We start from the raw sequence: 23,734 nt of genomic DNA, 5'->3' as shown, positions 1-23,734 counted from the left end.
GATTGTTGCACACACACACCTTTAATGGTAACCTTCCTCTTATGTTGCCTTTTCGATTAAAAAATAGTCAAGTCCCTCGAATACGAGGATGCCTTAGCAAATGTTGCCCTCAGTTCATTATCATCATAAAGTGATCTTGTCCCTCGATGTTGCCTCGGTTGAATGATGATCGTCCCTTTCGAATGCTAAGGTATGCTCACTGGTTGCCTAAAATGACTATTGTATCCTCCCCTAAAGACTACCTACCCTCTTTATGGTAGGGACAACCTTATGGCGAATGATAATCCTCGATGACCCTTTTTAAAATCCAATGAAAGGACTACCTGCCCTTTTTATGGTATGGATAGCCCTTTCAAACAAAAGTCTTAAAGAACAGAAAAACTAAACTTGGGGTAGGTGCTCTTAAATGCTTGCTCTATTCGAATTCAAATAAAAAAATACTTTTCCCACTCTTTTTCAAATCAATTCAAAAAGGCTACGCTTATTTTACAAGCTAAAGTCCTTATTCAAATCCTTTTTCTATTCACATACTACACTTCAAACATTTTGAAAACAAAAAATGAGCTAAGCGATTAAGAGCCCATGGTAACCATGGATACAAAGGGTGCTTACACCTTCCCTTTGTATAACCTACCCCCCGAACTCAAAGTCTTTTCAAAAGGTCTTTCGTGTTCTTTTTGCCTTTCCTAAGTTGGATAAAATAAAAGTCGGTGGCGACTCTTGCTATCCGCAACATTTTCAAAAAGTCAGTTCTCCCACCAAGTTACATGAAGACAGTATGAGTTACTGCAAATAGGAGAAGAAAAAAATATTGCAAGCTATGCATCGAAGGTGCGAAATCTTGTTCATCTCATGAAAGGCTGTGGTGAAATCCTTACGGACAAGATGATATAGAGAAGGTAATACGTACGTTAATGTCTCACTTTGATCACGTTGTTGTAGCTATTCAAGAATCCAACAATCTTGAAACCATGAAACTTGAAGATTTGGTTAGCTTGTTGGAGGCACATGAGTTACGAATTGTCGAAAAAGAAAAGATTTCAAGATTCAATACAAGCGTTGCATGCTCACACATGGAAGATACATGGTGGTTCAAACAAGTTCAAATAAAAAGGAAACAAGACTCAGGGCAAGAAGTCTTGGCCGAACCCTTAAAAGCATAAGGTTGATGATATGGCTTCTGACTCCTCGAAAAAATGAGAAGGAAACTCCTATCAGAAAGACAAAGAAGAGAAAAAAGGTGTGCAATTCTATAACTGTGAAAAGTGGGGTCACTTGCCTAAGAATTATTGATACAAAAAAGACAAGGGAGCAACAAAAGGCAAGGACGAAGGAAACCTTGCACGCCAAGATTCAAATGATTATGAAGATATGGTGGTTATGGCTGCAATCACAAATGACCATGTCGACACCAAGATTTGGTTCCTCGACATAGGTTTCTCAAATCACATGACTGGTAGAAAAGTGTGGTTGGCAGATTTTGACGAGTCGAAGAACAGCAAGGCCAAGCTTGCTGATAATAGCTCATTGCAAGTAGAAGGTACTGGAAACATAGTTTTTCAAAGCACAAATGAAGCAAAAGCTATGATCAAAGATGTAGTATATATACCTGGCATGAAGTGTAATCTGCTAAATGTAGGACAACTGGTCGAAAAAGGTTTCTTAGTGGTTATGAAAGATGGAGCTTTGTAACTGTTCGACACTCAGAATAATTTGGCCCTAAAATATCCGTTGTCGAAGAATAAGTATTTAAGACCATGATCAATTCAACTGAGGTGCAATGCCTGAAAACTATTGTTGGCCACAATAATAGTTGGTTATGACATTTGAGGTTTGGCCATCTGAATTTTAGATCACTAAATCAACTAATCATTCAAGATATCATAACTTGTATACCAAGTCTTGTGATGCCCAACAAACTATATGAAGGTTGCTTAGTAGGGAACCACCTCATAAAGTGTTTTGTTTCAATTATGCCAATGAGATCCTCTTGCATACTCAAAGTCGTACATTCAGATGTATGTGACCCGTTCGAGGAGCATACCATTGTCAAAAATAGGTATTTTGTTTCGTTTGTCGACGGGTATAGCCGAAAACTTTGGATCTATGTGATCAAGCGAAATGATGAAGTATTTGACATCTTTAAGAGATTCAAAATGCTTGTTGAAAACTAGAGTGAAAAGAAGATCAAGGTTCTGCGAACAGATGGAGGTGGTGAATTCACATTCCATCTATTTGAGGAATTTTGTGAACATGATATTGATCATGAGGTTACGACTCCTTATACTCGTCAACATAATGGAATATCAAAAATAAGAAATAGAGCCATATTGAATATGGAGATATGCATAATGAAGTAGAAGAATTTGCCAAAATCCTTATTGGGTGAAACAGACACCACATTTATCTATATAGAGAACATGTGTCCTACAAAGAAACTGAAGAACAACGTTCCTGAAGAAGTTTGGAGTAGAAAAGGACCATCAGTGAGTCATCTGAAGGTGTTTGTCTACATGTGTTACAAGCATATTCCTGATACGAGAAGAAGAAAGCTTGATGACAAAAGTGAACCCCTGATTCTAATAGGATATCACAAAACGGGTGCATTCAGGTTATTCCATCCAATTAATAAGACTGCGATGAATCGAGATATTGTGATTGATGAGAATTTTTCCTGGGATTGGAATTCTGATGATGCAGTTAACAAGCCTTTGATGAGTTATGGCATCGACGAATAAACTGGTGAAGTCGAAGTAGTTGCTGACATTCCCGACACAATTGAAGTCGAAGAAGGTGTGGCTAGCATAAGCCAAAAACCTCAAAAAACTAGAGTTCTTCCAACAAGACTTTAAGACTGTGAAGTGGTTGGTCATGATGAAGTTACACCAAATAGAGAATTAGTTCATTCAGCTTTAGTTGGAGGTGCTGAGCCAAACAACTATAGTGAGGCTTTAAAGAATAAACAGTGGAAGTTAGCTATGGTCGAAAAACAAGCAATAAAAAAATACAACAAATGGGAGTTAGTCAAATTTCTAGCACACTCAAAAGCTATCAAAGTAAAATGGGTGTTCAAGTTGAAGCACAATGCTGATGGGTCGATAGCAAGACATAAGGAAAAATTAGTAGCTCAAGGATTTCTTTAGAGAGTAGAACTATGTAAATACTTAAAAGGATCGATAAACTAGGTTTCAATTCCTGGGGGAGGAGATAAAACAAGGTGAACTTGAACTGAGACACTGCTCGAGTGAAGCACAATTGCCCGACATTTTCACCAAAGGACTGAAGATCGACAAATTCCTGAGTTTGAGAAAGAAATTAGGAATTGTTCATATCGACTATGATTAGTTTGTTTTTGACAACTTAAATTATAAGGAGTATATTGTGATATAATCCAAATTGTGTAGCCCAAGTTCAAAGTTACTTAGGATTATGGTTTGTTACTTAATATATAAATTAATTAGTTATATATAAATAGACATCATGTAATTCAATTTTTATCATTCAATAAAAATCAATCTTTATTTCTTTATTTTCTCTCATTTTCTCTCCTCACAAAAAAATATCTCACAATAGTTATCTCCGTTCAAAGTTTTCACTACGTGTGATTTCTCACTACATGTGATTCTTATAGGGGAATTTAATCCAAAAACTACAATTATCAATATCATTGGATACTCACTCAATTCGAATGAACTTGTTCCAATAACCTTAAAACTATGGACGGGTAGACAATTAAATGGTCACGTGTGAACTCATTAGATGTTTGGTTTAGTGTTGAAAAAGTGTAAAAGTGCATTGGCCCATGATTATGATATATGTTCCTTAATAAATTTGATCTCGATTGATACAAATTGGTGTGGACAATGGCAGTTGTAAGACCCTAGCTTGTGAAGACTAATGGTATAATCACAAAATTAAAGGGTTACACCATATAAGATTACATGTAAATAATTTAGATTTCAGACTCAAATGAAATTGATGCACTCTTTGAGTGCTGAGTTTTTTTTAGATAAATTTTAAATTGCTTTTAATAAAATTGTAAGTAAATAATATACGATCTATTAATATTAATCGTATACTTAACTAACTTTTAAAAAAGAAAATAGGTGTGACATGGTTAGAAGAGTACCCATAAGTGATTTTAATTGATTGTGAGATAACTTAAGGACAATTTTCCAAAAGCAAGTTAGACTTCATATTGTTTTTATCTAAGATAGCTCAAACCTTAGGCAAGTGAGATTAGGACTGCTTTAAATGAGACGTTCAAGTTTTTTATTTAAGCAACGAAAAATATATTAAAATAAAAGAAGTACAAAAAGAAAAAAAAGTGGAGGGGGCATAAACTTGACCCAACAACCACAAAACAGGTAAATAGATTGCACAAAAGTGTAATGTAACTATATACTTAAGGACGATACACACAAAACATAAATTAGTGAACCCAACGCGGGGAACGAAACTATATTGAAAAAAAAAACGTGTGCACGTCTCAAAGCATCATAAAACCACAGACAAGCAAATTCATCTCTTGAGGAACGAGAAATGAAATTGACCGTCAACACGGTAAAAACTTCCTGAACCCACAACTCGCAGCAACATAAACAACGAGCATATGACCATTTCTAGCCAAAATCATTCCAAATTCATTGAAACTGATTTAAATAAACGAAAACTCCATTGCTACAAGCGCAAATCCAAAGCTTTGAATCTTGCAGATCTCAACAAATCCAAAGCAAAACCAGGAAATCAAAATAGAAAAGCGAACCACCAAACAGCAAACAGTAGCACAACAAAATAACAACAACAATAAATTCAGAGTTGTTCACTGAAACTACCATTCACCGCCGAAACTGGAGTAAACCAACCCTCACGGGTGTTTTGAAACCAAACCCAACAACTTGACTCAACAAATAGAGTGACGCTGCTGCGGTTGAGCTGAGGAACATACCCAAACAGGTTTTTGACGAAACGAGAGAACATCGCAACCAAACCGAACAACCACCACCAGAGAGGCGGCGCCGGAGTTCACATAGTTGAAAACCAAAGAGATGGTGTTGATATTCACCCCGATAAAAAACAATCAGATCTGGTGCTGAGAAAACCCCATCAAGGTGAAAGATAGGGACCCATCAGAAGCTCTGAAACTGAGATCTGAGAGAAACAACCGCATCAACGTGTGATAACCTCTAATCTCTCTGATCAGTGCATTTTGATGCACATTCTTCTACTATTGTACTTAAGCAATTATTTAGTTTGTTCTATTATTTTTACTATTTTAATGTGTTTTTATATTTTATTTATTTTTGCCTTTATTTAATTTTCGTATTTTATTTTCATTAAATTTTATTTGATACCCATTCACTGTGCAAACCATAACTTGAGCTACGAGAATCGGATTGACGCGTTCTGAGATGCATTAGAAAGCTAATGGAAAGACCTGCAAGTTTTGTGTTGAAGCAAAAATCTGATTCGGAGCGATAGATTGTCGAATAATTCGTTAAAATTCCATACTAAAGAAATATTTAATTTTGGGCCGGTTTTATGTTTTCCAACCCGGTTTGAATTAGAATTGTGAATCATTATTTTGTTTAAGAGCATTCAGTCACGATACTGTTTTATTGTTCACTATTCACAAAATATTTTTGAAGCTTTGTACGTTTGTAATGGAGAACTAATCCCAAGGCGAAATCTGCTGATTACGGGTTCCATCATACTTTGAGGTTATAATAATTTTAATCAAGTTTCTATTCTGTTTGACTATATCATGTGATTCTTGTTTGCTTGATTAGGTTTTCATATAGTATATTGATTAAATTTGATTGTTGTATGATCTTTAACTACAATCACATTAGCGTTTGCTTAATTCATTATCGTGTTTTATTAATTCGCGAAGGCTTAAATCCGTTTGCTTAATACGGATAATAGGAACTTACATCACATAAAACCCGTTTTGCTTGTCATTGAGTTTTGTAGTCGAATAGAAATATATTAGGAGATTGAGTTTATAATAATAAATGATAAATCAGAACCAGAATCAGTAGATTAACCGTTTTAGCTTATTTGATAATCACTTATTTTCTTTGCCTTCCTAAACAAAACAAACCCCCATAGTCGCTTCAGTTGGTAAATAATAATCCAAGAGTCATTGAGATACGATACTCGAGTTGTCGTTTCCGTAAACTATATTTTAAATTACTCGTTTTTGACTCGTGTGCGAGAGCAGATCACTCTCTTCAACACTTGAACATACTAAACGAGTTCGGTCCCCAAATCAAAGTTTCGTCACATATTAATATAGGGAAGTTACGGGAAAATCCATTCTCCTAAAACCACTAAGAACATGACGATCATTAGGAAAGTCATCTTTATGATAATAAGAATCCATTAATTCAGCTCATAGATGATATGTCAAGTTTCGACCAAGTGAAGTGCCTACCTCTAAGCGGTAAATTTGTCAATTTTGCATCTAAAATAAAATCCTCGAAATATGCCATATCATCTCTTATGGTGAATACTCTATCACCTCTCATTTCCGCCTCTACTCTAATTGCATTAAAATACCACATCACACACCATCTTGCCTCTCGTTTTGATTGTATTCACTCATATAACTTTTTCCACATGCTTCTCTTACTGAAAACATCACATGGGAGATATACGTTCACAATAGATACTTGTAACCCATCGAGACCCCAACTACCTTCCACACCTATGAAGTGGTTTCTTGCATGGAGTAATAAATATAACACGGAAAATGTATAATAAGTTTATTTCGAGTTATTTGAGAGGGTTAGAGGGAAAATCACATTGATATTTGAACAATCATTTTAAACGAAATGGACACCACGTCTTTATTGAGAATCAAGTGTGAGGAAGAAGTCCCACATTGATTAGAAAAGGGAATATTGAGCATTTATAAGTGGGAGAATCCACAATCGGGAGAGGGTAGAGCGAGGAGCATTCTTACTTTTCGTAGAACTTTCCTTTGAGCAACACACCTTTATGGGAGACACACCACTTGTCCACCTAAAATGTTAAGGTGATAGGTGTGTGGGTTCTCCCACTTATAAAGTGTTCAATCTTCCATTTTATAATCAATGTGAGACTTCTTCCTCACACTTGATTCTCAATACTCCTCCTCAAGTGTGACTCTATACACAATGATCCCCCTCGAGTGGAAGCTCTTTCCACATACACTTGTACCGCTGTTAACACTCTTTAACAGGACACCTCCTATCCACCAATTGTAGGGAGTACTTTCGATACAAGTAAGTCGGTCCTTTCACTCGAAACCAAAGGCTCTGATACCACTGTTTGAGGCAACAATCAGGGGTTCAACGAGGGAGCACTTTAAACTTTGTGAGACTTTCCTTTGAGCAAGACACCATTGTGGGAGACACCCCACTTGTCCACCTAAAATCTTAAGGTGATAGGTGAGTGGATTCTCCCACTTATAAATGATCAATCTTCCCTTTTCTAATCAATGTGAGACTTCTTTCTCACACTTGATTCTCAATACTCCCCCTCAAGTGTGAGTCTATACACAATGCTCCCCCTCAAGTGGAAGCGCTTTCCACGTACACTTGTACCTCCGTTAACACTCTTTAACGGGACACCTCCTATCCACCAACTGTGGGGAGTACTTTCGATACAAGTAAGTCGATCCCTTCACTTGAAACCAGACTCTGATACCACTGTTGGAGACAACAATGGGGGGGGTGAACGAAGGGACACTTTAAACTTTGTGGGACTTTCCTTTGAGCAACAGACCTTTGTGAGAGACACACCAGTCCACTTGTCCACCTAAAACCTTAAGGTTTTGGGTGAATATGTGGTGTGCCTCTCACAAAGGTGTATCCCAAGTTAAAATATGCTCTCTCGCTTTGCCTCTAACGGTGGTTTCAGAGCCTTTGATTTCGAGTGAAGGGACCGACTTACTTGTATCGAAAGTACTCTCCACAGCTGATGGATAGGAGGTGTCCCGTTAAAGAGTGTTAACAACGGTGAAAATGTATGTGGAAAGAGCTTCCACTTGAGGGGGGAGCATTGTGTATAGACTCACACTTGAGGGAGAGTATTGAGAATCAAGTGTGAGGAAGAGGTCACACATTGATTAGAAAAGGGAAGATTGAGCATTTATAAGTGGGAGAACCCATTCACTTATCACATTAAGGTTTTAGGTGGACAAGTGGTGTGTCTCCCATAAATATGTGTTGCTCAAAGAAAAGTCCCACAAATTTAACCAAAAACATTTAGATAAGTTTATGGATCTTCTCATTTATAAAGTGTTCAAAGTCCAATTTTTCATCCAACTTGTGACTCATATATACTCACACTTGATATACAAACATTTTTTAAAAGTTAATGCACCTTTTTCAAAAATCCAATTTGTTTTGGATGAAAAGTGACCAAGTTCCACTTTTAAAAATTTAGTGCACCTTTTTTAAAAATCCAATTTGTTTTGGATGAAAAGTGACCAAATTCCATTATTTAAAAATCCAATTTATTTTTGGATGAAAAGTGACCAAGATCCATTTTGTCACTAAAACAAAAAAAAAAAAAACAGCATCCATTTTTCAGTAAAAACTATTTGTGGGTAATGTTAATGTGTCTAAAGGCTAAGTTCACTTTAATCCCACGAAATTTTATAAGGTTTACTCATAATGCATGAATGCTCGTGTAGTTATAAAAATAAATTCCCTTTATTTGAAATTAAAATATATTCTCTTTTAAATATTTTTATTTAATTTAATATATTTTTAGTTTCTATATAATAATTTGGATTAAATATAACAACTTTTCCTCATTTAAAAATTTAAATATTTCTTAAATCTTTATAAATTTTGGCTAAATAATAATTTTTTCTTGGGTTAATACCATTTTACCACCCTGCCATATAGGTCTTTTCTGGTTTTGCCCCTGTAAATTTTTTTTTTTGAAAAACAACCTTGTAATTTCAAAATACTAACATTTTAGTCCCTAAAATCAAAATCCGCAGGAAAATCCGAAATAAAATCCGCAGGAAACCTGCAGATTTTCCTACGGATTTTGACTTTATGGACTAAAAAGTTAGTATTTTGAAATGACAAGGTTGTTTTTCAAAAAAAAATTTTTACAGGGGGCAAAACCAGAAAAGACCTATATGGCAGGGGGTAAAATGGTATTAACCCTTTTTTCTTTAAACTATTTATGGGTGCGTTTGATTTGCAAAATATGAAGTACTGGACAGAACAGTACTAGACAGTACAGAACAGTACAAGACAACTTTTTGTATTGTACTGTGTTTGATGGTTACTGGACTGGACAACTGTTTTTTCAATTTTGCTTGATACGTCTATGCACCAGACAAAATAATATAATTTCTAATATAATATTATTTATTGATATATAAAATATAATATTTATGAATCAAAATATTCAATGATAAGAAAAAAATAGATGAAGAAATAGTTTTTTTACTCTACTTTGTTTAATATGTTTATGCAGCAGACAAAATAATATAATTTCTTATATAATATTTTTTATTTATATTTTTGAATCAAAATATTAAATAATGAGAAGAGAAGAAAAATAATACATTGAGATTTTTTCTCTACTTTATTTGATATGTCAATAAACCGAATAAAAACAGTATAATTTTTATCATAACTTTTTTTTTGATATATAAAATATTAATATTATATTTATGAATTAAAATATTAAATAATAAGAAATAGAGTAAAAAATAATTTTTTGATAATTAGTGCTTGGGACAAAAAGTTGTCCCATGGTTTAGTGGGGGACAAGAATTTATGGTTTTGTCCAGTACCTTGCCATATTTTTTGTCCAGTACTGTGATAAGTTTCTGCATCAAACAGAGTACAAAAAAAGTTGTCATGTCCAGTACCTCGTTTTTTAGCAAATCAAACGCACCCTATAAGTTTTATTTTGTTCTCTTTAAATTATCAATATTAAATAAGTTTTATTTTAGTAAATTAACGTCAAACACTTGGTATTTTAACTTTTCTAATGTATTTTGATTTTTTAAATTATAAATATTAAATAATTATTTTAATATTTATAATGTAATAGATTAAATTATCAATATCAAATATTTGTAATTTAGTAGACTAAAGTGTCAAATATTTGGAAGTTAAAGTGTAAATAAAATAAGAGATTAAAATCTATAATAATAATAATAATAATAATAATAATAATAACAATAATAATTGCAATATTTTATTATTAAATAAGTTTTAATTTAGTAAATTAACATCAAACACTTGGTATTTTAAATTTTCTAATGTATTTTGATTCTTTAAATTATAAATGTTAAATAATTTTTTTCAATATTTATAATGTAATAGATTAAATTATCAATATTAAATATTTGTAAATTAAAGTGTAAATAAAATAAGAGATTAAAATGTCTAATAATAATAATAATAATAATAATAATAATAATAATAATAATAATAATAATAATAATAATAATAATAATAATAATAATAATAATAATGAAGTTGTAGATTATGCTAAAAAGGAAGGTACCCCTTGTATTCTTTTTAAAGTTGATTTTGAAAAAGCTTATGATAAAGTATCATGGGATTTTCTTAGTCATTTGCATGTTACTCTTGGTTTTGGGGAGAGATGGAGGAAGTGGATGAATTTATTGGTTTTTAATAGTAACATGTTGGTGTTGGTAAATGGTAGTCCAACTAAGGAATTTGAGGTGAAGAGGGGGTTACGTCAAGGAGACCCTTTATCGCCTTTTCTATTTGTGCTAGTTACGGAGGCTTTAACAAGGTTGGTTAGAAAATCCATCGACATAGGTGAGTTTGAGAATTTTGTCATAAAACGAAGGTGTAGTGTGGATATTCTTCAATTCGTGGATGACACTTTGTTGATTGGCGAAGGGTCGTGGAAGCATGTTAAGGCGGTAAACATTGTGTTGAGAGCTTTTGAGCTAGTGTCGGGTCTCGACATTAATTTCCATAAAAGTAAATTAATTGGTATTAATGTGTCACCTCATTTTTTAGATGCCGCGGCTTTTTATCTTTCTTGCAAGATTGAAGATAGTTGTTTCTATTTTTTGGGCATTCCTATCGGTTGTAATCCAAGGAAGATATCCACTTGGTCTCCTCTCTTGGATAAAATGAGAAAGCGGTTGGCGGGGTGGAAGAATCGGTATCTCAATCTAGGAGGTAGAATTACTCTCTTGAAATCTATTTTGAGTTCTCTTACAATTTTTACTATGTCTTTTTACAAGATGCCGTCGAAAGTTGTGAAAGAAGTTAACAAGATTCAAAGTAATTTCTTATGGGGAGGTACGGAGGATAAGAGATGCATTCATTGGGTTGGTCGGAAAGTAGTGACTTTACCGTACTTGAAAGGGGGGTTAGCGATCAAAAACATTTCCGATTTCGATCTTGCTCTTTTAAATAAATGGAGATGGAGAATTCTTCAAGGGGATGCCGCTTTATGGTTGGAAGTTCTAAAAGCCCGTTACGGCGACCTTTGTTTGTTGGTTACATGTGGAGGTGATACAACTAAAAAGAATTCTTTCTCTTTTTGGTGGAGCGATATTGTAAAGGTTAGTTCTTCTACCTTTTCTTTTAAAGACCCGTTGGTTTCTAATTGTAAATTTGTGGTAGGAAACGGTTATAATACTCCTTTTTGGGATGGTAGATGGTTAGATAATTATATTTTGAAGGATTATTTTCCGGATCTTTATGCCGTTTCTTTGTTGAAAAAAGTATCGGTAGCGGCCATGGGAGGTGTTTATGACGGGGTTTGGCGGTGGGGAGATTTAGGCATTCCGGAGGTGGTTTCGGTGTCGGAGGGTTTGTTACCTTCCCTTACGGTTTTAAAGTCCCTTTTGGAGACTTTTAACGGCTTCAATAGTGTAAAAGATACTGTGGAATGAGATATTGATGTGAAAAAAGGTTTTTCGGTTTCTTCGTGCTATGGGTCGTATACCTTATTGCGTTTACCGTATGGTTTTCCGAATAAGTTTGACGAAGTGTTGGAATGGATTTGGAAAATGTCGGTTCCGTTTAAGATCAAAGCCTTCGGGTGGAGACTTTTTGTTAATAGGTTACCTACTAAAGATCAATTATTATGTAGATGTATTATTTTATCTACTTCTTCTCCTAATTCTAATTGTGTTTTTTGCAATTTGCATAAGGAGGAGAGAGATCACTTGTTTGTTGGGTGTAATGTGATTAAGATTGTTTGGAAAGAAATTGCTTTGTGGGTGGATTTTCCGGTTTGTCCGGGAGGAACCGTGGATGGGTGTATTCCGTCTTTTATGGAATGGTACACTTGGAGCCTTGCTAAAAGGATTAAAAAAGGCAAATTGGGGGTGTTATGGTTGGCAACCTCTTGGATTATTTGGTTGACTAGAAATGGATTTTGTTTTAGAAATGAGGTGTGGAACATAAATAACATAGTTTGGAACATTAAGATTTTGGTGTGGAGATGGAGCTTTTTTGGCGATATTGCTCTTCCAAATGTTAGTTTTTATGTTTTTTCAAAAGACCCGTTGTCTTTTATGACGTAGACATATTTGAATTGTAATATCGTGTTGTCGGTCAAGGACCGTTGCTTATGTATCAAGGTTGGAGAACCCTTAGTTCTCCTTTTAATGAAATTCTTGCTTAATAAAATAATAATAATAATAATAATAATAATAATAATAATAATAATAATAATAATAATAATAATGTTCTAAGAAACCAAATTAAAACTTATAAATAAAGAGTTAAAAGGTAGTGCACTGACAGTGTAAAATAGTTTTACACTGTCATCCAATAGAAAATCATAAAGAGAATTTCTTTGGCCACCTCCCAACCTTCTAGCTCACCTCTGGTGAAAAACCCAGAATACCCCTGACTTCGGAAATGAACTTCCGAAATGCAAGAAAAAGGTGTTTTCGGAGATGCATCTCCGAAAGCGCCTTTTTTTTAAAAAAATTTGACTTATTTCGGAAATGCACTTCCGAAAACACCATTTCGGAAGTTCATTTCCGAAATACTGCGCGTTTTGTAGATTAAGCAAAACAGCCCCCTCCCCTTAATCATTTACCCTAATCTTCTTCCAAACTCACACCCCAAGAGATTTTTGTGCAAACCAGTTCCAAGCTACCTCAAAGGCTCCAACTACTTGCTCTATTACATTCAAAAGTCCTCAAATCCATTCAACCGGTAAGCATTTTGATTCTAAGATCTATGATTAAAATGTATATTAGGGTGTTTACAAATAGCAAAAAATGTATTAGGTTAGGTTTATACTGATATTTAGAATGTTTAGAATGTGTAGACATAGGTTTGATGTTTGGTTTTGGGGTCTGCCATGGGAGTTGCAGAAAACTCCATCGCAGGGGTGTTTCGGAAGTTCATTTCTGAAAACACCTCCATCCCAGTTTTCGGAAATGAACTTCCGAACTGTATCAGAATTTCAATTATTTTTGTTTCTTCTTTTGTCTCGCATATTAATCGATTTCAATTGTTTACAGGAACATGTCAGGCAACCAACCAGCACGCATCAGACAGGGGAGAGAGTCTCAGACTGCGTCGGCTAGACGCGAGCGGGCGGCGGCGCAGTTGGCGTCGACCCAGGGACGGGGGCAGGGCCGGGGACGCCGTGTGCGAGTTCCCGTGGACGTGGGAGAGGGTACATCTGCTTCAGGATCTAGGAGTCGGCTGGCTCGGGTATCTTCTTCCCGCCAGCGAGAGGAGGAGGAGGAGGAGGAGGAGGTGCCAGTGCCATACCACGAGCTGGAGGGTGTACCGGATGTTGACCCTCCAGCCGGGGAGGAGGATGAGCAGGAGGATGGCTATCCGGGAGGGCCCTTTGACACTTCCGTGCTGATTCACTACCACGATCACGTCGCTCGGCGGATCTGGGAGGGAGAGGTATTTTTTTAATTTAACCGTTTATTTGTCACCATTTTTATAATCTAACCGTTTATTTGTCGCTTATTTAATATATGTCCGCTTATTTAATATATGTCTCTTATTTGTTTTTTTTGTAACAGGAGAGAGAGCCGCTGAAAATGGTCAACCACGCCCGCAAGATTTTCGGTCTGTTTAAACCAGCAGCTGAGTGGTTTAACGACCATGTGCGAGGTTCAGGGCTCAGCGGGCTCTGCATGACGGGGTACACCACGATCAGCACCGGCATGCAGGGGGGCATTTGTGGAGCGCTGGCACAAGGAGACGTCCTCTTTCCACTTGCCGGTTAGGGAGATGACGATCACCTTGCACGACGTGCAGTCTCTTCTCCACCTGCCGATTAGGGGGCCGCTGTTGACCCACTCCAAGATCCAGAGGGTGGAGGTCATTAAGTGGATGATGCTCTACTTGGGCATGGAGCACGAGGTTGCTCACTATGAGTGCGCCACGACTTCTGGGCCTCATGTCCGGTTCACCACACTGAGCACTTATTTTGAGCACCACCTGGACGCGGCTGCCGAGGCTGAGGGTGTGGGTAACGAGCTGTTCACAGAGTATCACCGCGGCTGCGCTCTCCGGTGCTGGTACATGCATGTGGTAGGCGCTGCATGCTTTGTGGATAAGAGTGTCAGGTACGTCGACGTGACCTACCTCCGCTACTTCATGGACCTGGATACCGTTCATCAGTGGAACTGGGGGATGCTACTCTGACATATCTCTACCAGAAGCTGAATGAGGCCTCCAACTGGAGGACGAGGCAGTTGGTCGGATCCTGCACACTGCTTACAGTACGTTTTATTTTAATACATTATCGTATTTATTTATTTATTTATGTTTCGTATTTATTTTTAATACATTATCGTGTTTCTGTTTCAGAGCTGGATCATCTCCTACTTCTCCCGCATCCACGGCTTTCACATCGATCCTGCGTACGTGGACGCCATGCCCAGGGCCGCCAGATACGCTCTCCAGAGGGGGAACGATGCGGTGGGACCATACCGTCTGTACTTGGACCGCACGATGCACGACGACGTCACCTGGAGGCCGTTCGTCGACTACGCTCAGATTGTCCCCTTTGACGGCATTGCTCTATATTCAGGCTGGTTGGCATGCGGGACCGGCATCATGGTCCGGTATCTCCCTGAGCGGTGCATGCGTCAGTTCGGATTCGTGCAGCGGATACCCAGGTCACCCTTTGAGGCAGCTCCCGACACAGTGACCCGAGTGCAGCTCACTGCCATATGGGAGGACTGGCAGCATCATGTGGTACCGCAGGAGTACCGTCTCACTCGGGTCACACGGGACTGGCACAGTGAGGAGGGGTACGTCACATGGTTCTACCGGGTGTCCCATCCTCTACTGAGACCCGACGTTCCCGGCGCTCCTAGGCCAGCACATGAGGAGATCCTGGAGAACCAGCAGGCCGAGGATGACCACGTCATTGATCTCCTGCCGATCTGCCAGCGGATAGAGATGCTTGGGCGGGACGCCTTGGATCGGGGTGTCGTTCTTCAGGGCGGTCCAGATGCAGTCGCCGTGATGGAGGCAATCGTCACTGATGCGGGCCGTGCGGCGGGGTACAGGCGGCAGAGGAGGGCTCAGGGTGAGAGGGTTAGGCACACCCAGTAGTGGTCGGGTTTATTTATTTTTTGTTTTCGGATTGTATATTGCGCACACTATTACTATTTGGTTCGACTTGTATATATTATTTGGATTTTATTTATCGTATTAGTATTTTCTGTTTATCTGTTGCTTATTTTATTTGGCGTTTGCGTTTAATTAAAATGCGAGACTGTTTAAGAAATAACATAAAAAAAACACAGTTTCTGCATAATTCGGAAATAAACTTCCGAATTCACCCATGAGGTGTTTTCGGAAGTTCATCTCCGAAGACATCCCCCATGAGGTGTTTTCGGAGATGAACTTCCGAATTATGGAAATTTTTAAAAAAAAAAAAGCGCTTCGGAAGTTCATTTCCGAAGCAGGGGTATTTTGGGATTTTCGCTGGGGGTGACCCCCATAGGGAGGTGGCTAAAGAAATTTTCATCATAAATGTTCCATGTCATTAATTTTTTTTTAAAATAAAAAAGTGATTTAATTAGATATATGGGTGGTGATTGGTTGAGAGTGTAAAAATATTTTACACCGTCAGTGCATCACCCATTTTCTCATAAATAAATTACTAAACCACAGCAATTGTGTGAACGTAATTACAAGGAGAGTATAGAATAAATCTAATATCTTACAGAAAAAATTTAAACGGTTTCAAATCAGTTTCCTTGTAAAATTCTAGTACTTAAATAATGTACAATTTACTTTTAATCAATTTTGATTAAAAACCAGCTAGAATCGAGTTTGAACTAGGGGTGATCGCGGTGCGGTTTGGGCGGTTTTGACGAAAAAAATCATCCGAACCGCAAGAGAAAAAATCGTGCGGTTTGGTTTGGTTCGGTTGGCTTTTAAAAAAAATCCGAACCAAACCAAACCAACCTAATGCGGTTTGGTTCGGTGCGGTTGGTTCGGTTTTTTAGAAATATTTTATTGAACCATTCATATACATATAGATGATAACAGAACTTTGTATTTAGACATTCATACACTATCAAATAACAACAAAATCCGTCATGTTTTGACAATAACTTTCTATTTAATATGTAAAAATTAAATTAGACAAAAGTGGAATAATAAACATAAAATAATAGTATAAAATAATATAAAAATTATTAGAATGAAACAAAAAAATAGAAGATACGAGAGATTAGTGAATGTGAAAAAGAAAAAACAAAAGAGTTGAGAGATTAGAGAAGAAGATGTGCGATAAAAACGAAACTGAAATAGGGAACATTTGCATAAAAATGAGAAGGTGAAAAAGAAAGAATATAAGAGAGTAAAGATTATAGAAAAAGAGGGAAGATGTATGTGGCAAAGAAGAAGCGATAATGCTATTAGAGATTTGAGAAGATCGGGACTAAAATCATGTGTAAGGATGAGAAAATTGTTCGTAATCATAAGGTTAAGGTATTATAGATTTAAGTTTGGGTTGGATGTGAGTTAAGTAAAAGTTAGGTTGTAACATAATGCGGTTTGATTCGGTTTGGTTCGGTTTATAAAATACAAACCGCAAACCAAACCGAACCATGCGGTTTTGTTAAAAGATGACCCAAACTAATCCGAACCAAATACGGTTTTTTGCGGTTTCGATTTGATTTGGTTTGGTTTGCGGTTTTCTACTGGGTTGGTTTGATTTTGATCACCCCTAGTTTGAACTAGATTGACATCATTTTGCATTCTCAAAATTGTTTTTATAAAATACCATGCCTACCCCTACCGACCATCTCCTTCGCATTCCATCCATTTTTATGGATACACTCTTTCTTAAATATTTAAGCTTTTTTATAAGAGGGTTTTGAACTATCATTTTAAATGAATTAGACAAACCTTAACATCTTAAGATATTAAGTATATAGATGGGTTAGTTTTTGAGAGAGAAAAAAAAAACAATTTTAAAAGTGTAGAATCAATTTAGTGTCAGTTTGTTTTGGTTTTTTTTAAAAATGATTTTTATAGTGTTACAAATTTTTTTGTAAAATTATTTTACAAAGAAATTTTTTGTAAAAACTTCAAATGAAAATTTGGTTTGAATAGTTATTCTTAAAATGAGATTTTAGATATTTCATCTATTTATGAGAAAAAATTTGGATATCAAAATTTCAAAAAATCATTTAATTTTGAAGCTATTTCAAATAGATTTTCATAAAAATCATTTTTGAAATACAACTTTTTGAAAAAATTGCGATTTAACTAGGTTTTGATATTCAATAATGTATGTTTATGTTATAGGATGTCAAAATAAGTGTTTCATTTTAGAAAAAACAAATATAAAAAAACTTGAAATATTTTGAAAAATCTATTTTTAAAAATACAAAAAGAAAATCTATTTTTTTAAAGCTGAAACAAACTGGCCCTTAGAATGATTTTGAGATGTTTGATTTTTTAAAAGTAGAATTAATTCTGCCTTTAGAATTAATTCTATTTTAAATTAAATCTTGTAGCTTTTGACATTAAATTTTTACATTGAAATTTGTTGTTCAATTTACTTTTACAAAAATATATTCAAACATAAATCATTTTATTTTCAACTAACTTTTAATCTGAATCATTTCTACAAAGTATCTATTAGTTTTGTTTTTTTTAAATGATTTTTATAGTGTTACATAATTTTGTGTAAAACAATTTACAAGGAAATTTTTCATAAAAGGTTAAAAAACCTAAATTGGTTTGAGTAGTTATTCTTAAAATGTTATTTTAAGTATTTTATCATTTTATTGAAATTTCTTTTATATCAAAATTTCAAAAAAAATCACTTAATTTTGAAGTTATTTCAAATAACTCTATAAAAATCATTTTTTAAATACAATTTTTAAAAAAAATTGCGATTTCGACTGTGTTTTAATCACCGATAATGTATGTTTATATTATAGTGTCAAAATTAACCTTTAAATTTAGAAAAATACAAATATAAAAAATTTGTAATATTTTTAAAAACGATTTTACAAAATCCATTTCTAAATATATAAATAAAAAATTCATTTTTTAAAAATAAAACAAATCGACCCAAAATCAATTCACTCCGAATCAATTTTTGTAACCGCAAAACCATATTCACGCTAAGTTTATATTAGTTTATAGGGGTCACTTTTATAAAATGTTTAACATTTACTTTTCCATTCAATTCAATATGATAATCATATCATATTTAGGAATGAGAATAGGTCAAACCAATTAATAGCGGTATAGAATTTAACTTACACATGCTGAGGCCATATCAGACTAGGTTTTATTTTAAATGGAAAAGGCCTAAACTTTCTTATAAATCCATTTAACTAAATAGGTTAGACCACGAGCCATAAATAAAGTCTTTTAAACTTATTTCGCCAACCTATCTAAATAAACATAATAATTTTATTGTTATTTTATGGTATTTGTACTTTGAATTAAAATATATTACTTATTCATTTGAAAGAACTTATGAAAATAAGTTAAAAAAATCTTATGAACAATATTATAAGTTGTTGTGATTAGTTGTTTTCATAAAATCTCTCAAACAAATAGCATTATAAAACTTATGGTAATAGGTAAACTATAATGAGTCAATGAAAACTAACATTTAGTTTCATTGATCTTTTCATTTGTTAGTCTATGTAACATCAGTTGAATTCCTTATATACAAATGTTGAAATGAAATCGACTTTTAAAAAAGTTAGTAGGTCAATCAAGTCTTCGAAAAGACTAAATTTAAAGCTAAAAATAAGACTATGATAGAATACATACCAGACTTAAGCTTTGAAATTTTTAAGAGACTCAGACTCAAAATCTAGTTCGAATCAGCCTATTTCCACCCCTACTCATATTCATATTTTCATTCTTGATATACGAATAAAATCCATTTCTAAATTTGTATTTTGAAGTCAATTTAAATAGCCAAAATTTAAGTGACAGTTTACTTGGTGAATGTGTCCCAATCCAATAATCCAATGACAAAGTTTACTTATTTATAGCTTACCTTATGATAATAAGTGAGCCTCTACTCTTTATATATAGCTACTTCTACCATTTCTCTTTCTCCATTAATTGCTTTCTTTGATATATCACTACCATCTTGCTGGCTACTTCTCATTTTCCTTATACTCATTCTCTTTTCCTCTATATAACATATAACATCTCTAATGGAAACCAAAGATGATTATACCCAAGATGGCACTGTTGATTTCCATGGCAAACCCGCTGTTCCCTCCAAAACTGGCAAATGGAAAGCTTGCGCTTTTCTCGTTGGTAAGACCATCATACAAACATGCATGTTTTATGTATGAGCTTTTCTTAGATTCTGTATAACTTTTAATATGTGGAGTTATATATAGCATGGTAAATTGATAATAAGTTTATATTATTTTTCAGGTTATGAGGCATTTGAAAGAATGGCTTTCTATGGTGTAGCATCAAACTTGGTGAATTACCTTACCACACAACTTCATGAAGACACTGTTTCATCAGTTAGGAATGTGAATAACTGGTCAGGATCTGTTTGGATTACACCGATTCTTGGTGCTTACATAGCCGATTCTCACTTGGGTCGATTCTGGACTTTCACCCTCTCATCTCTCATTTATGTCTTGGTATAACCAACACAATCATAATCTTTAAATTACAATTTCAACATCATTATATTCGATACTAGCTTACATATAAAAGTAGTAAATTCTCTGGTCCCCTCAGCCTCAAGAGATTAGTCTCTGTAATTGCGCACAGAAGATGTCTGGTTTATATTAGTAAAAAAACAAGGCCACTAATTGCATTAGTGGTATACAATACTATATATTGTCATTTGTCAACATAATTAAATATTGTCCAAAACATGGCTTACAATGAAGCTATTGGCCCACTTTACTTACCTTATTATTATGGCACAGTGATGTTATAGTATTATATGCATTAATTATATTTGTTTTTGTGACAGGGAATGACACTTCTTACTATAGCTGTATCACTCAAGAGTTTGAAACCAACATGCACAAATGGAGTCTGTAACAAAGCCTCGACATCACAAGTTGCATTTTTCTACACAGCACTTTACACTATGGCAATTGGTGCAGGTGGGACAAAACCAAATATATCAACTTTTGGTGCTGACCAATTTGATGATTTTAATCCTAATGAGAAAGAGTTAAAGGCTTCTTTCTTCAACTGGTGGATGTTTACGTCGTTTTTAGGTGCCTTAATCGCAACTTTAGGCCTTGTATACATTCAAGAGAATTTAGGATGGGGACTTGGATATGGTATTCCTACTGCAGGTTTATTGTTGTCCTTGGTTATTTTCTATATAGGGACGCCGATTTATCGACATAAAGTTCGGACTACTAAAAGTCCTGCTAGGGACATAATTCGCGTCCTTATTGCCGCCTTTAAGAATAGAAAACTTCAACTTCCTAATAACCCTTCAGACCTGCATGAGTATGAGATGGAGTATAATGTTGGCAGGGGAAAACGGCAAGTCGATCACACTCCAGCTTTGAGGTCAGAAACTTATAAAGCTTTATATGTTTGCACTTTGCATTCTACTAAATCTATTTTCGTATTGATGGCGAGTTTAGCTACGGCGTGCCACTGCGTTTTAGACAAAAGTTACATTTTGCAATTTTAACAAATTTACAGTGTCATCGTAATTTTACTAAATTCGCCGCTGATACAAACATACTGACTACCGGAGAAAAGGAATTTTCCATCTATATTCGGGTCACATCAATGTGATAGAGAATCTAGGAAATGGTCCCATGTCCTAAGATTACGTGTTCCCCATTTTTAATGGCTTGGCCCACAAGCAATCAACTTAAGTAATGTCCAATTTTATTTACTGTATGAACAAGGGTAGGGCACCAAGAGTGGTTGAATTTAGAAGATTTGTCTAGTTATTAATTTCATTGAATTTCTCAATCTAACAGCTTTGCAACCACAAATATGTTATCTGAATATCAAATTACAATTACACTCATTTAACTCAACTATTACGTATCAGTTGAGCTACACCACCCACCCTATTGAGTTAATATTCGATTTTATGTTCAAACATGAATTTGCTCTCACTCACACTACTCATCATGCAAGTTGATTCTTCAAAGTGCACTCTACACGTATTGCTATGAGGCCCACTTTAATGTTTAGTCACTATCTATCAGCCAATTTTTCCTATATAGGAAATGTGTAACAGTTGTGTCCACCAATCATTACTGTGGAAAATCATTACAAACACCACTAGTTGATATCACCAACCATAACTCATTGCATGCTAAAAAGGGATATTCTACCGTCCACATATGCATTCTTCTAGGTGCATAGATACACATAGGATAGCCAGCCATAGAATGGATCCATTACCATTAGAAGATTGGAACTTGGAACATTCCATAACTAATTTTTTATCAAGGTCGTCACAATTTTTTGGAGGCCCTAAGTTAGTCATAGTTCAACGACAAAATAATTACAGGCTCTATTTAACCACATTCTAATAGAGACAAAGATTTATGAGGATCTATTTAATTATAGTTTAATCGTAAAAAAATTGAGGCCCTGTGCGGTAGCCTGCTTTGCACCCTTTCAAAGACGGCCCTGTTCTTTATGAATGCGAAAAAAAAGTTCTTAAATCAATTCTGTTAGCTAAAAAGTGATAGAAACATGCTCGATTCGATACTAAACTAAACACTCTAATATGTTGAATCTCATCGAATTCTTACTCGAATTGAATGCAACCAATCACTTTCAGGTTTTTGGACAAAGCTGCTATTAAGAAAGATCCTACTTCCGGCTCATCAAGAGTACCAATGACAGTAAACCAAGTAGAAGGAGCAAAGCTAATCTTTGGCATGCTCCTAATATGGCTAGTGACACTGATTCCAAGCACCATTTGGGCACAAATCAACACTCTTTTTGTGAAACAAGGAACCACCTTAGAGAGAAACCTTGGTCCAGATTTCAAAATTCCAGCAGCATCTCTTGGTAGCTTTGTAACCCTTTCTATGCTACTCTCAGTGCCAATGTACGACAGACTTTTCGTTCCATTCATGCGCCAGAGGACCGGCCATCCCCGAGGAATCACATTGCTTCAAAGACTTGGAATTGGATTTTCAATCCAAATCATAGCAATTGCAATTGCTTATGCAGTTGAAGTTAGAAGAATTCATGTCATAAAAGCGAATCACATTTTGGGTCCTAAAGATATTGTCCCTATGAGTATATTTTGGCTGTTACCGCAATATGTTCTTATCGGTATAGCAGATGTTTTCAATGCTATTGGATTGTTGGAGTTTTTCTATGATCAGTCCCCTGAAGATATGCAGAGTCTTGGAACAACTTTCTTCACAAGCGGAATCGGTGTTGGGAATTTCTTGAACAGCTTTTTGGTTACAATGACTGATAAGATAACAGGAAGAGGGTATAGAAAAAGCTGGATTGCTGATAACTTGAATGACTCTCACTTGGATTACTATTATGGATTTCTTTTAATCATGTCAAGTCTCAACTTGTTGGTGTTTCTTTGGGTTTCAAGTAGGTACATTTATAAGAAGGAGTCGACAAGGGTCAAAGAGGCGCTTTCCGTTCAAATGGAGGTTAACCCGACTTTGGATGCATCGCTTGGTTTACAAGTATGAAAAATGAGAAACGGTCCTATAGCCGCTGCACGGTGCAGCGCAGTGGAAACCGTTTGATCCAATTATAGAAACAGCGCCCGCGGCTAATAAGTACACCTTGCAACAATGGTGAGGAATCTAAATCCATGAAAACTAGCTAATTAAGTAGGTAGAGCAAGTTATATATAAAGTATCCTCGTTACACCCAGTGTGATCTTTTGTAAATTATGTGTGGAATATTAGTTTATGTTTCTTGCTTTTGCCAATATAGTTTCATGTGTAAATACAATGTTTCAATCTCTTTTTATTTATGGAATAAGATATCTTCTAATAACTAAGGAATGCATTCAGTTAGAAGAATATTCATGATCCTTAAATAGAAAACATAGCTTAAATAACTAAGATATCTTTTAAACCGCAAATTCTCAGCAGAATAATCATAGTAACGTTTTTTAGCAGAACCTCGGGAGCTACATATGTCGGGGTTGAGGGTTCCACACACTGTCTGCAGCAAGATGTTGCGTCGATGAGCTTCCACGAATGGACTCATTCCGAAATCGGCTATTTTCAGATCACCGTTGTTCTCGTCCAAAAGCAAATTTTTAGGCTTCAAATCGCGAT

General features: G+C 35.4%; 1 protein-coding gene across 1 annotated transcript; it reads left to right on the top strand.

Moving 5' to 3' along the window:
- Positions 1 to 19,522: 19,522 nt before the first annotated feature.
- On the top strand, positions 19,523 to 23,446 carry LOC131638044 (protein NRT1/ PTR FAMILY 5.1-like). Its single transcript, XM_058908605.1, has 4 exons — positions 19,523 to 19,766; positions 19,890 to 20,107; positions 20,449 to 21,005; positions 22,249 to 23,446. The coding sequence occupies exons 1-4, from the start codon at positions 19,661 to 19,663 to the stop codon at positions 23,132 to 23,134; spliced, it is 1,767 nt and encodes a 588-aa protein (XP_058764588.1). The 5' UTR covers positions 19,523 to 19,660; the 3' UTR covers positions 23,135 to 23,446.
- Positions 23,447 to 23,734: the final 288 nt, after the last annotated feature.

The sequence above is a fragment of the Vicia villosa genome, unplaced genomic scaffold (assembly GCF_029867415.1).
Source record: "Vicia villosa cultivar HV-30 ecotype Madison, WI unplaced genomic scaffold, Vvil1.0 ctg.002149F_1_1, whole genome shotgun sequence".
In the NCBI taxonomy this organism is placed as follows: domain Eukaryota; kingdom Viridiplantae; phylum Streptophyta; class Magnoliopsida; order Fabales; family Fabaceae; genus Vicia; species Vicia villosa.
The sequence above is the reverse complement of the archived record's forward strand: the minus strand, read 5'-3'. Positions and strand labels throughout refer to the sequence as shown.